Here is a 15,981-nt window from a genome sequence, read left to right as displayed (position 1 = left end):
GGCTTTTTTCACGTTCTTTTATTACAAAAAATATGGCGGCCAAAAACATAGTTCATGAAAGAGCGTAAAAAAGGTAAAATTTGGCCTGAAAAATGGCTATCTGTCAATCCTTAGAAAGGACAAATTTAAAAACAATATGGCGGCATCGATTGTCGTACATTTAGTCTAATAATATAATGTTGCAAAAAATAATAAAAATAAAATTTTTCGCGGATTTTATTTCAGCCTTAGGGTCTAATGATGTGTTTTATATAAAAATAAATAGTTTTTATAATTTTTTGTCTGTCAAATAATTTACGCCGCTAAACTATACATTTGCCATTTATTTCTTGTAAAATCAGTTGACATTTACAATTCTTTACAGTATCTGTTTCGTAGCACAAAATCATTCACTTAATTATTATATCAATCAATGAATCTATTTTGCCCTTAACTCATCAGAAGAAATAGCAAAAATCAATCCATCAAAAGGAAATAAAATGCGTTTTGGCATGATTAAAAAAATCCGAAAATTGGAAGAGAAGCTGCAAATACCTAATAGTTTGCTTACATTACGCCATTTTGAACATCAAAATAAATGGTGTATACATATATTGTCATCCACATACAGTACTGTTTCGTTGTATCAAACACCTTTCCCCAGCCGTGGATTGAACCTACAACCGTCGCATTGACAGCTCTCACCATTCGGCTACGAATCAGTGACGTAAATATTTCTCCTAGAGTGTGTATTTAATCCACACCCTCCCGTCGCACAGTGCTCGAACCATCAGCTTGTTTACAAACAAATTAATAGTGGGCTTCGCTTAATCGCTTTTAAATACGCGTCGGGTGAAAATATATTTACAAAGTGCTCAACCCAAAGAGAGGGGGCTTTAATTGTTATCCACATACAGTACTGTTTCGTTGTATCAACACTCATCAAAGGAGTCACCATATATCAAGACCCGGTTGATAAGGTTGATTCTGTACACTCATTGATAAGGGTTAATGAGTGTACAGTAGTCAATAAAAAAAATGTCGAAGTAATCGTTAATAGTGGAAATTTGGTAAATTGGGTTACTTAAGGGGATGGCTTATCAAACATTTGTTCACATTGGACTTGAAGACGACCATATTAGTCATCCGGGAGTCATTCCAGAAGTAAAGCCTCTAATATTTTAACTCGAAAAGTTGAAGAGCTACGAAGACGGAGTGGTATCGTTAAAACGAGCTACCTTTTGAGTTCGAGAATTTCCATTGTCAATGCATTTTTGCTAGGAATTCAATGATGCATCTCCGCTTCTGACTCACGTCCGTAACAATGTGTTGTTTTGTAGAGTGTCACTCACACTGTCCATATCTGCAACAGAGAGATGTAACTTCAGATCATGAATGTATAAGTTCAGTCATCATAACAATGCAATTTGCAATCCTTTCTGATACATTCAGATGGATTAAAAATAGGAGGCATTACTTTTAGAATACCCTCTCTGTCTGTCTGTCTGTCTGTCTGTCTGCCTGTGTGTGTCTTTCTCTCTCTCCCTTTCTCTCTCTCTCTCTCTCGCTTTCTCTTTCTCTCTCTCTCTCTCTCTCTCTCTCTATATATATATATATATATATATATATATATATACACAAACACTGTTATCTATACTATTAATAAAATTCTAAATGTTTCCTTATTTATTTATGTGTGTGTATATATACCAATAAAACTTTCGAACGGATGCACCGAATTGAAAAATTATTTTTCCCCTGAAAGGTGTGAGTCCCTAGATTGTCCTCATCTATATATCGTTTATAACAAACAACGCTGAGTCACACAAAATGCCCAAAATAAGGGGTTTTGGGCCGTTTCGTGCAATTGTTGAAAAAGTTACCTGCCCATGTCAATAGAATTTAGCACTGTCTATATAAAGCCGCGGTAACATCTTTCGGCATGCGAACAGGCTTTGTGGCGCGATGGATAATACGTCTGACTACGGATTGGAGTATTCCAGGTTCGAATCCTGGCAAGTTCATAATAATTTTAACCATCATTTTATCCAACGTTTACTCATTATCCTTACCCTTAGTTAGGGTATTTTTGTTTTTTTTTAGTAATTTTGTTTTAGGCATATGGGAATTTCTTATACTCCGAGTTCACAAGGTAAGCGTTGATGGTAAGACAATGTTGAGTGTACTTAATGTGTACTCGCTTTTGTGTTTGAAACCTTGCCTTTGTGTGTGCGTGTGTGAGTTCATTCCCTATGGACTCCTAAGTGGCTGGGCCGATATTTTAAAAAGTTTCACACTAATATACTTTATGTGCCTGATAGTATTCTTAGATAGGTTTTGTATCGAGATGTCTTCGATAAATATCGATGATTGATATTGGAAAAAAATCCGATGAAAAAAAAAATGCGATCCTGACCAAAGATAACACCTTATACAATCTAACATCACAAGTGCATTTTTTATTACTGCAGAAGTAGAAAGACCCGCATATAAAATCAACAGTAAATTTATTGATATGACACGGTCTTGTTCTCAATGAATGTTTCTGTTTACAGTACAATTAAACCATGATACTTGACTTTTGCATTTTGAACTTTAATTCAAGCTATTATCACCGCATAAGTAGAAAAGGCCGGCACATAGAATCAATAGTAGATTATTTGAATGAATGTTTCTGCTTAATGCACTATTGAACCATAATATTTTGCTTTTTAAACTTTCATGCAAGTCATTATATAGAAATAATTTTATTAAATCAACAGTAGGTTCTCTACATTGTAATTAAAACTGCGATGTATATTGAACAAAGTCACTGCATAGAAGCATGTGAAGCTTCTACCCGGTGCACCACAGTGGGTTTCTAACTAGAACAAGCAATTAATCTGTTTGATTAAAAATGGTTGATATCACCGATTTACAGGGTGTCCAAATAGTCACTAAAGGGTTGCATAAATCTTTGTAATTTTACCATTAATGAGTATTCTTTCTTTATTTTAGATATTTTACAGATAATATTTTGAAAATTATTAGGAATAAGTATAGCATTGAACAACGTACGCATATGTCGGAAGACACCATGGAGATTCTCAGGCAATGCTTTGGCGATAATATTATCTCTCGCTATGGCAATATAAAATGGCTACCACGTTCGCCAAACTTGACTAGTCTATGTTAACAACCCCTAAACCCTGCAAGAATTAAAGAAACACATCAGGAACGAAATAAGAAAGTTAAATTGCAATTAAGAGATTCTGCAATCGGCCATAAATAATGTTTTGGAAAGCCCACGAATATGCGGAGCTGAAAATGGGCAACATTTAAAAGACATTATTTTAGATAAATAGAAATTATTTGAATTTTTAATGGTTTTGTAAATTTTCCAATTTTAGTCAGATCATTACAGAAATATATCATCAAAAATAAAAAAAATAAATCTATTTAAGTTCAAAACCCTTTAGTGACTTTTTAAACAGCCTGTAGATGACAGTAAAACATGGGCGAGTGAAAACTTCGTTGATCCTTATTTAATAACAAGCAACGTGAGAGGGAGAAAGTGTATATATATATATATATATATATATATATATATATATATATATATATATATATATATATATATATAGTGTATGTATATATGTAAAGTATATATATATATATATATATATATATATATATATAAAGATATAAGAGCAAACAGTTAATAAAACATGTTAAAAAACACTTTGAAAAAAGAGTTAAAAACATATTTAATCTGAAAAGGAAACACTAAATAAGTGGATAGTCCTTAATCGGCGAAGTTTCGAAGAAATACTTTCCTTCTCATCAGAGGGTAGGAATTAGCAAAATGTGAGATCAGATTTTGCATACAAAATTTATTTTTATTTTATTTTATATAAAGATATATATATATATATATATATATATATATATATATATATATATATATATATATATATACTTGTTTATTGTTATATAAACATGCTCACATCCCGCTGCTACAAATAGCCACTTGTTTCAATCAAACAACAGATATCATCAGGCAGCGACTTGACTATTCAAAAGTTCAATGAATAATGGATTTTTATTTTAGGTAGGAACTCTTTAAAAGTTGGAGTTAAAAAACATAAAACACAGAACTTTAATTATAACATGTAAAGAGGGAGGGGCAATTTAAATAAAGTTAAAAGATTACAATGGAGAGAGAGTGATTGAGAAGAGAAAAAAAAGGGCGATAGAGAAAGAAATAGAAAAAGAAAATAGAGAGAAATATATATATATATATATATAATATAAAGAAGAAAAGAAAAGATATAAATGGTTATTATAAAATTGTATAACTGTTCATAAATTGGTTGACACGCAGATCTTTTTCTTTTTCTTTTTCTATATACTGTCAAATTCTTACTTTCTCTCTTTCTCTCTTTCTCTCTTTAACTAGATCTCATCATTCTTTCCTTTCCTTTCCCTTCTAGTCCTTATTCTCTTTATAATAACCATTTATATCTTTTCTTTTCTTCTCCATATTATATATATATATTTCTCTCTATTTTCTTTTTCTATTTCTTTCTCTATCCCCCTTTTTTTTTCTCTTCTCAATCACTCTCTCTCCATTGTAATCTTTTAACTTTATTTAAATTGCCCCTCCCTCTTTACATTTTATAATTAAAGTTCTGTGTTTTATGTTTTAACTCCAACTTTAAAAGAGTTCCTACCTAAAATAAAAATCCATTATTCATTGAACTTTTGAATAGTCAAGTCGCTACCTGATGATATCTGTTGTTTGATTGAAACAAGTGGCTATTTGTAGCAGCGGGATGTGAGCATGTTTATATAACAATAAACAAGTATTATCAGCTCTTTTTATTGAGCACTATCTAACAACCTCGTTGAATTCATTAGTCCATTACTTTTGAATATAAAAAAAAACCCGAGTATATATATATATATATATATATATATATATATATATATATATATATAAAGATATTTATATATATATATATATATAAAGATATATATATATACACACACGCAGAGAAAGTTAGGGGGAGAATAGAGAGAATGGAGAGAATAGAGAGTCAAATCAGATCTGTATCTATCATCAACAAATATTTAATAGACGAATAGATAAAAAAAAATATTAACAGATTGTTGCGTGGACGTGTCAGATATTTCATAATCAGCAAGTTTCCGAAACAAAGCTCTTAAAATAACTATTTAGATATGTTTCAACCAACAACTAATGAAGATAGATTCATGGTTTTCCCAATCGTTCGTATATCGAACCTGAGTTGCAGCACTTCATCGGTGTTTTTTCTGACCCACCTGCCTTTAACGATAAACAAAACATAATACGTCGAACATCCTTCTGTCTTACACGGAAAGTTTCTTGTTTATGCAGCTGTACAATGTCAATATTTGCGTGGTAACCAAACGACACCAAATGGTCTGTGTGATTTCATTGGTGAATTGAGTAAACGCTTAAGTCTTTATTTTGTTAGGAAGGCTCGTGTTTCAACCGACTAGTTACTTCTTGAAGTCAATATACGCCTTAGATAAGTGGAAAGTTTTCCTTATAAGCACTTGTTTACCTATATGTAATGAGATGTCACTTATCAGAAAACAATAATAGGGGTGTTAGATGGTCGAACTGATACGCACACATGCACACACATATACACACACATATATTTAAGAATTTTCAGAAGGTGAGATATACATTATTTTAAAAATTAAACATCAAAGCAACAGGTGGCAGGGTACTCGCATTGTATGCAAGGGGTTCGGGTTTCGAATTTCAAGTTCGGGTGTGTTAAACTGATGAGCTCAAATGAGGACGAACCTAGATATTGGATTTTCGGTTTGTTCAGTTTCATTCCTTGCGTGAGCTGCGACGTTGTTTCCCTGTGGACATATAGGCATTGTACCAGATAGATAAGCGACACAGTGCATTAACAACAGTGATACAAACTACGGATATTCGGTGCCCTTGTCAAATCCTACACCTCAAGTCTGGGATTGCGAAGCCACCTTCGAAAATACAGATAAATTGCTAAAACGAAACGTCTACCAACATTTAGATAGTAGAAATTTTCTTCGATCAAGTTGAACGCCATTCAACAACAATATTTCATTTTATAGTTCTTTTTTTTTTTACAAATGAAACACAATATTTCAAGGCCCGAAACCACTCAAGGATAAGAGCTGATGAGTTTGAATTGTCATCGGGACAGCAGCGAAATAAATGATGATTAGTGATTGAAATTGAGTATAATTTGGTTATTTAATGGCACAGCTATACAAGAGCATTTTACATTGGACTTGAATATAGACATTAATATAGTCAGCTGGAAAGCAGGTTAGCGGAAAAGAGTTCCACGGGCGGGCGATTCTAAGAAAGTAGCGCAGTTCATGAGATTTGCGTGTAGATTTAAACACAGATAGGTAGTGAAGGAAATTGTTGATAGTGGTTGTAGCTGGATGAGTATCTTGTGAAGGTTTGGCAAAGGGGACCATAGATTGAGGCTAAGACGAGCATATGCCATGGAAAAAACGACTCGTAACATCGCTTCTGTGGGGCATTAACTTTAAAGTAATGTAGACAATTAGAGTGGCGAAAAAGGATGTTAAGATCCCAGTCTGTATGGCCCTTTCTCTCCATCATTATTGTCGCGTGACATCATCCGTTTGTATCTCATTCCAAATTTGAAAGTTTTATTCATGAATAAACATTGTCTAGCACATAAAACTTTTTAGACGACCGAGAATTCAGGTTTTATAAAGACTATTCAAATAAACTGCATGCTTTACTTTGTTTTTCCATCTATAATGCTTGTGTCTCTTTTCTTCTCTAGGAACTGATGTCCATCAACAAAGCCGAGCCGATTTCTGTAGGTTGGCGTTTAAAACGCGCGGATTTGCAAAGTTGTATGCAACAGGCCAACATCTTAAAACACCTGGAACTGTTATTTACTTCTCCGGTAAATTTGATTTTTCTCTTCCTTTATTTTAATTAAATACTATTGTTTAACAGGAATATTGCTTAATGTTTTAGAATGAGACCAACTGCTCTCTCTTTCTTTTTTCTTTCTTTCTCTCTCTACCACCTCTTTCTCTCTCTCTCTTTCTCTCTTTCTCTCTCTCTCTCTCTCTCTCTCTCTCTCTATATATATATATATATAAGCGAAAATGTATGTATGTATCTATGTATGCTTGTGTGTATGTTTGGATGTCTGCTAAAATCTTTCGACAGACGCGACAAAAATTCACAAACTCGGTATCACATCGAAGCTCCATCCTTTGCTCGAAAAATATCGAAAAATTGGCTCAAAACGTTAACTTTTTCACCCCGAAATCGACAATTTTCGACAGGGAGGGGTCAACAAAAACGGTCCTCTCGTGACAATGACCGATTCTACGCATGCGTCAGATGACGTCGTGACCTGATTTACTTTAAATAGTTGAAAAACCGTAAAAATTTCATGTACGTCGCCTTAGCTCAGTTGCTAAGGCCTTGCTTCATTATCTAAACGTTTTGGGTTCGAATTCTGGTGTGAGATGGGTTTTTTTTTTTCCAATTTTTAAATTTAAATATTGAACCAGTGTTTCGTTTTTCTGCTTTTTTTTACTTCGCTTATTATTAACGACAACCAAAAACACACGGGTACCCACCGATTTTTTAAATTTTAATATCGAAACAGGCTTATTGAAGCCATTTTTCACGTGTTCGTTTTCTGTTTTCATCGTTCGTTTGCCTTACGTTAGTTTTTTGTGTGTTTTTTCAGCTTAAGTGTTAAAGTTGTTTTCTTTTTTTACTTCGCTTATAACAAATAAACCTACGTCGTCGTCGTCGTCGTCGTCGTTGTCGTCACCGTCGTCGTCACCGTCGTCGTCACCGTCGTCGTCATCGTAACGCTCGAAGACTTCCGGCCGCGCACCTGTCAATTTCGTTTTTAAATAAATTCAAACATCTTTCAGTAACTCATTCTGGCTGGCCGATTTTATTTTCAAACTTCGCCTCAGGGCTTCGGGTTCGATCCTACCCCCCGAGTTATTTTTTATTTAACACCACACACACACCTACAAACACCCGGGCAACGTCGGGTACCCCCGCTAGTATATACATAAAAGCGAAAATGTGTGTTTGTATGTATGTATGTGTGTTTGTATGTCTCGCAAAAAGCTGTGTGTTTGTATGTCTCGCAAAAACTTTCCACGCGGGTCACGGATTTTCGCCAGATTGGTATCATTTTAAACTTCTAACCTTCGCCCGACAAATATCGAAATATTGGCCAAAAACGTTAATTTTTTCACCCTTTAATCATTACTTTTCTACAGGGGGGGCAGAAAAAAAACCCCTCTCATGACGAATTCGCTTCTACGCATGCGTCATACGACGTCTAACCTGATTTACTTTAAATATTTGAAAAAGCGACATAATTTCGTGGACGTTGTCTTAGCTCAGTTGCTTAGAGCGCGGCATCATTATCTAAACGTTTTGGGTTCGAATCGTGGTATGAGATGTCTTTTTTTTTTCGATTTTTTAAATTTTAATATTGAAGCAGGGTTATTTAAGCCATTTTTCACGTGTATATTTTTGGCGGGGTATTTTTCACGTTCGTTTTTCTGTTTTTTTTTACTTCTCTTACTCTTAGGTTTTTATTACCCCCCCCCGATCACACACACAAAAACACCCGGACAACGCCGGGTTCCCACCGAACGTTCGTTTTTCTTTTTTTTTTCCTATTTTTATATTTAACATCGTTCGTTTGCCTTACGTTAGTTTTTTTTGTGTTTTTTAAAAAAAAAATATTTACTTAGCTTATTCTTATGTTTTTTTTTTTTTTTTTTTTTTTTTTTTTTTACAAAGGCATCACCACATTATCAAGGCCCAGAGGCCACTCAAGGATAAGGGTTAAAGAGTGTACAGTAGAAGTTGGTCAATATAGTAATCATTAGTAATGAAAATTTGGTAAATTTAATAACTTATATGGAACGGCTCATCAAGAACTTATTTACTTTAGACTTGAACAAAACCATATTGTAGTCAGCCGGAAAGCAGGAAAACGGAAGACAATTCCACAGGCGTGCAGTTCTAAGAAAGAAGCTTTGTTCATGGAATCTACGTCCAGGTTTAGGCACAGATAAAGAGCGGGGGAAATCACTGATAGTGTTTACAGCTAGACGAGTGTTTCCTGCGAAAGCTTGGCGAGGGGGGACCACAGACTGAAGCTCAGTTGAACACTTTCCATGAAAATAACGATACATCAGAGACAAACTCGCAACATCTCTTCTGTGAGACAGAGGTTGCAAGGAGGAGAAAAGGACATCTCCTACGAGGCCACGAAGTCCATCTTGAACTCCATCAAGGCAGGACAAGTTCCCTCTAGCAGCCCCCGCCCAGACGCGGCAACAGCACTCCATCCCTGGACGCACCTGGCTCTTATATAGATAGAGAATAGCATCAGCAGTGAGATATCCACTGGATCGACAGAAAGATCCCACCATTTTTCCAGCGGCCTTGGCAACAGATTTGATATACGTGTTCCACCCAAGATCAGGAGCAATGGTCAAGCCCAGAAGCTTGTCAAAACCTGAGGCCTCCTGAAGACGAGAGCCATTCATTTCAATTGATGACAAATGTGGATTAGAATGTTGATGATGTAAAGAGAGAAGCTTGGTTTTAGATGCATTAAAAGCAAAAAAACAAATGTTTTGATTAACCCCTCTCCTCCGCCAGAGCACACACACCTCTAAACACCCGGGCAACGCCGGTTACCTCCCTCCGTTTTTTTATTTCGCTTATTCTTAGTTTTCCATTAACACCCACCACCCCCGCCCAACAACACACACCCCAAAACACCCGGGCAACGCCGGGTACCCCCCGAAACTATTTTTCACGTGTTTTTTTTGGGGGGGGATTTTTCAGATTTTTTAAAGACTTTTTAACGTTCATTTTTCTGTTTTCTTTTTCCATCACATTTTCTTTTTTTTGTTGTTTTTCCGATTTTTACATTTAACATCGTTCGTTTGCCTTACGTTAGTTTTTTTGTGTTTTTTTTCGATTTTTAAAGTTTTAACAGTTTAATATTTAATATTTACTTCGCTTATCTTATGTTTTGGTTAAGCAGCACACACCTCTAAACACCTGGGCAACGCCGGGTACACCCGGCTAGTATATATATATATATATATATATATATATATATATATATATATATATATATATGTAAGTATATATATATGTATATAAGTGTGCGTATATATACATATGTGTGTGCGTGTGTATATATATATGTATATATATATACAATTTTATCGTTTCACCCTATATATATATATATATATATATATATATACGAGAAATATAGACGAGAAATAGCAAACAACTGCGTTCACAAAATAAAACTTACTCTAGGATAGCGATACAAAATAGCTTTAAAACTAACAATAACAATAGAAAACAAACAAATAAATAAATTAAATAAACATGAATATACATAAACGATCACACATATGTATATATATATGTGCATGTATGTGTGTACACATAGGTATATTTATATATATATATAAAATAAAGGAGGGAAAAGATCTACCTAAAACCACTAACCTAGTTCAAAATCAAATCCTTTGTTCGATTAAATGCATGCCCATTGGCTGATAGGAAGGGGCGCGGTGGATACTAGAAAGCTGATTGGCTAACTAGAAATCCTCAACATATATAAAAACAAGAAGCAACCACAGAATTCGCGCATAAGCCTGACGAATCCTACAGTGGATGAAACGCAGAATATTCAGTGTAGCTTAATCGCCATATATATTTTATAAATTACTATATATATATATATATATATATATATATATATATATATATATAATATAGGGTGAAACGATAAAATTGTCGCTCTAGAAAAGACAACATAATTCCATTTCTGTTTAATAAAAACCGATTTTCTTTTTTGTAGTTGACCAGTGGTGTACAAATCCCAAAAGCGATAATTACCTTCTATCATGCCTGTAAATGTCACAATGTTCAACGAGCGAGATGCGCCGCTATACAATTCATGCTCTCTATAGATCCAAATGATGGCAACAGGACCATTGCTAGCACCCTCAAAATGAAATCTGGACGGTTCAATGCTTGAGAGCACAGCTTTACGAAGTTTCCGACAAGGTTATGGTCTTTGGTGTGGTTTCAAGAGAGAGCCATGTCATGCGACTTTGCATCTTCTAAGTCGTCTTGAAAGTCAACACCAAAGTTTCCATGGATGTGGTTAAGTCTGTGTTCCTCTGATGCAATCAGATGGCTGCTGGCAGACCCTGAATGTGGCAGCAGGACTCGATGCCGGCACACAAGGTTAATGAAACCCAGGCTTGACTTCAGAAAGAGTGCTACGACTTTATACCCTTCTCTCACTGCTCCACTCCTCCTCCCCCAACCTAAACCTTCTGAACTACTTAATTTGGTCTAACGTCGAGAACATTACCAACATGACCTCCCACAACACCAAAGCCAGCCTGATCGCCGCCGGCGCTTCTGAAAAATGCATGTCCCCAGTTTTGGACTCGTATCGAGGCGGTGATTTTAACTGAAGGCGGCTACATTGAATAGGTTTTAGCTTTGCTTCATACTTGAATTGATTTTTTCAATAAAAGTTTAAAAATAAATCTGTAGTGTTGTTTTCTTTAGCGCGACAAATTTATCGTCCCACCCTGTAATACCATTCCAAAAGTTGAAATGACTATATTCAGCTAAATCTGTACTTCCCTACATTTGATGTCATATGATGTTTTCTCTTTTTAATCTTTGCAGAAGAAAGAGACAAAGAAGAGCATAAAGCCTGGGTCAACACAACCGAAGAAGCCATCGAGTTTGTTAGTCATCATCCCGAATATTTGGAAGATTATCTGTACTACAATTCATTGGCAACAGGATCTCCAAATAGTCGTTACGATCCTGTGTCGAGGGTAAGTATAACTATTAATATCAATAATTTTGGTATTAAGCCCAAAGAAATATTATAGCAGGAAACACTGAGTACATTTTGATGATTTCAAATCAAATATAAATCAACCTAATTTCATATTTGAAATTCAATTTTTCAGATCAAAGTTTGTGTGCGGTTCCAGTAGTTTTTCCCTCGATACCAAAGTAATCAGAGTTAATTTCATTGTTGCTATGCCTCTGGAAACTGTGCAATTCTAGGAGGTTCAAACTCCCAGGCTTTACCTTCTCCTTTTGAGAAAAGGGTCAGTTAATTGCTAATCGACTGAGTTACCCCTACCGGAGAATGGAACTGCTAGATGTTTTCGCAGGCCAGATTTCTCTTTCTCTGGAGCGGTTGCTTTTTAAATCGCACTTTTCAACCCCAGTGTCACATCACCCGGCCGTTGCAGGGAGATAAATAACTTGTATACGTGGTACTTTAAAGACAGAAACCTTCTATAATATTTTTTTTTCTTAAAGCGATTGTGAGATCCCAGACGGCCAAAGTAATCGATACCATTAAAAATAATGTGAACATCTATTTTTATTTCTTTAGTTGAAGATTGATGATTTAAATAATTTGATTATTTGAACGTCTATTCTGATCTTATTCGTAATTTTCCTATTTGTTTGCCTCCCCTCGGGAGCAGAGTTAGAAACAAGGTCGGTTTTTAATGTGGAGAAAATCCAGCTCCTCAGAATAGGACACTCTGGATAGGAAGAAAAATTTAAATTTTCTCGGTCATGAAGAATTTCTCCTCTACTAACCGAGAAACGAAAAAAATGAAGTGTTGCATCAGAACATATACTACACTGTGGTCTTGGTCAGAATGTCACGGAACCATTCTGCGAACTTCTTCCGGTTCCCTTTTTTTTTTTTTAATTTTTTAAGCTATGGAAAAATACTGTGACCAATTTAGTCATTCAAATTATGTGATATTTGTTGTTTATGTAAGGGCTTCAAAAACTTTATATAGTTTTTTATGTTAGTATCGTGGTACATTTGTAAAGTTGTCCGCAAACCAACACACGCTATGTTCAGTTTAAGTTGCAAAGGAGACCAAGGCAAAGAATAGGAACTAACTACAACTCGCTTGTTCTTTGTGGAAACAGTGATTATTTCCTAATTCGTACAACCCTAATGTCATCCACGTGATCTATAACGTTCTCCACATCTCTTACGAGATCTCGAACTGTATCTCATCTCTCTCATGATCATTATATTTCTCTTTTTATAGTCCTTTTTCTCCACCGGTGACGTCACTTATGCATGTTACATATAATTTAGTTTTATTGAGGAGGGCGTGTCTATATTGACGGCGGAGGAATTGTGTTGTCTTTAGTGTTGGCAAATGGAGCAAGAGATGCATGTAAGGCATCGAGAAGTGCTGTAGTGAAACCAAATATCTCAAAATTAATAATGTTATTTACGAAAGTAATCAAAATATTCTACAGTTTCTAGCATAGAAATGAGAGAAATTGTACATAGTGGTTGTAGCTAGTCGAGTGTTTTTTGTGAATGTCTGGCAAGGGGGACCATGGACTGGAGTTCAGTCGAGCACTTGCTATGAAAATAATAATAGAGCAAAGACAGACTCGCAACGTCTCTTCTGTAGGAAAGAGGTTACAGGGAAGAGGAAAGGACATCACTTAATAGGTTTCGAAGCTGGTTTTGAACTCCATCAAAGCTGGATAGGGCGTGCCGAGCAGCTCTTGCTCAAATATCGCAACAGTATTCCATTTAAGGGCGTATCTGGCTCTCATAGAGATAGGGGATTGTATCGACAGTGAGATACCTACTGGAGTGGTAGAGTGATCCAACTATTATTCTAGCGATCTTGGCAACAGGTTTGATGTATGTGTTCCATTTTAGGTCAGCAGTTAAGATCAGTCCCAGAAGTTTCTCAAGAAACGGAGCTTTCCCAAGACGAAAGCCATTCATTTCAATGGCGTGATAAGGGTCAGAGCTATTGTGATGAAATAAGAGAAGCTTGGTTTTCGATGCATTAAAATTAACTAGTCACCTTTTTCCCCATTGCACCACGTTCTCAAGATCAACAGAGAAAGAATCAGAACGATTTTGGTCATTGATTTACTAGCAAAATAATTTTCCAACGAAGGAATTGGGATTAAAATATTTTTTAGTATAGCTTTAAAGATCGAAAAACTTCTAATAGAGGAAAGGCTTATATCTAAAGAATTAGAAAGGAGTAATAGACCCCTTCGTTGATATAGATAAGTATTTTATTTTTCTACACCATTTTATATTAAGTTTCGGGATATGGAAGAATATCGCATTTACATACGTACCTATAAGACTAACAACGCTTTATTTAAATAGATATTAAGACGATCTGCTAGCTGAATATAAATATAATATTTATGTTATTGTGCGACCCTGTGATTTTATATCATTCATTTCTATTTTCTAATTATATTGCAGCAACGTTTGATCAATGAATACGGTCCCCTAAACAAAGAAACCAATCATTTTTATGATGAAAATAGAGGCACGCCGATGAATAAGGAAGCGAAAAAGGGAAATTTTCTGCACCACCGGAAAACGACGCCTAAACTACTACGGAACTATTACAATACCAATTACCGAAACCAAGACCCAGCTCGAGGGCTAGGAAGAGGCGGCAGTTACACGCTAAACGAGGCCTCACCAAATCTGAACAATGGTCGACCTGCAGTTAATAACAGAGCAAACCTGCGAACCGGAGATATACACGGTGCTAATTACGATGGCACAAACACTGCTCAGTATGAAGATATCTATGATGACGGTGGAGGAACGGGTTCATACCCAGCAAGGGACTATTCTCAAAACTCGCAGGACTATTCTCTCTATCCATATTCACAGAACGGACAAGCGCCTTCGGGTGACAGAATGGTAGATGTCCGAAACGAGGTAGACGATGAAGGTAGCATGAATGTCGAGGACGTAGAGAGGGGTAATCAACCTAAATATATCGACCCTGCGACTATCCGGAGTCAGGGAAGGGGTCAACCTTACGAATATGGCCGGATGCGATTGAAACGAATCGACGACACTTCACGGAATGTATACGAGAATCACCAAGCTAGCTTGCAGAAGCGCATCCCTTACAGCCTCGAGGGCGATCTCAATTCAAACGTGCAGAAGAGCATCCCTTATGATCTTGAAGGAGATCGCCAAATGAAACCCCAGAAGAGAATTCCTTACGGAATTGAAGATGCTTTCCAACCGAATATGCGGAATAGTCCCCATAATGCTATTGATGGGTATACGAATTCTGTAGAATCTTCGCTTGATACCGGTAATACAGTAGAAAATATAGAAAAGCTTGAAGAAAATATTGTTGGCGAGAATGACTCTATCCAAAAGGCTTTTATGAAGAGAAAAAAGAGATCACCCGCGCGGAGACGAACCATGGGCAGGGATTCCGGTAGAAGGCGATCGACTGCCCGGAAGAGCAAAACGAAAACAAAGACTACTGTCTTGGCCTCGTCTTCAAACAGGGCGAGGATGGCGGCCGGACTTTACCATCAAGAACGCAAACGCCAACGTACGCGCAGAAGAAAGAACAAGAAAAAGGGTCCTGGGCGTAATCTGCCAGAGTTCATGAAGAACAGAGTTCGGCGCCACGTAGGTCCACATGACACGAAAGGTCTTATGAGACTGATATCTACGGGTACCCTAGCCCCATCCACGTTGCCAGCGAACCACCCAGATCGAAAACACTCGATTGACTTAATATTCGCGACCTACTGGTTCTTTCCAGCAAATACACGGTTTATTTTACCTGAAGATAAAAAATGCATCGAGCAGAAAATGACGAAACAGAAAATCAGATTCAACAGAAAAAGTAAGTTCTTAATTTATTTTAATATTAAAAAAAAAATACATATTCTAAACTAACAGTCATAAATCTAACATATAATATAGGGTGGGACGATAATGTTGTCGCCCCAAACAACATCACAGATTTATTTGGAAACTTTTATTGAAAAAAATCAATTCAGGAAAC

General features: G+C 36.0%; 1 protein-coding gene across 2 annotated transcripts in view; it reads left to right on the top strand.

Moving 5' to 3' along the window:
• Positions 1-15,981, top strand: part of LOC145278028 (uncharacterized) — a 211,447-nt gene that overhangs the window by 182,490 nt on the left and 12,976 nt on the right. For both annotated transcript variants that reach the window (XM_080130239.1, XM_080130240.1), the window contains 3 exons: positions 6,834-6,959; positions 11,795-11,949; positions 14,412-15,819. In XM_080130239.1, coding sequence (XP_079986365.1) covers positions 6,834-6,959; positions 11,795-11,949; positions 14,412-15,819 — 1,689 coding nt within the window. The remainder of the gene's footprint in view (positions 1-6,833; positions 6,960-11,794; positions 11,950-14,411; positions 15,820-15,981) is intronic.

This window comes from Euprymna scolopes, chromosome 6, assembly GCF_053919585.1.
Source record: "Euprymna scolopes isolate OS-2025 chromosome 6, ASM5391958v1, whole genome shotgun sequence".
NCBI lineage: Eukaryota > Metazoa > Mollusca > Cephalopoda > Sepiida > Sepiolidae > Euprymna > Euprymna scolopes.
The sequence above is the reverse complement of the archived record's forward strand: the minus strand, read 5'-3'. Positions and strand labels throughout refer to the sequence as shown.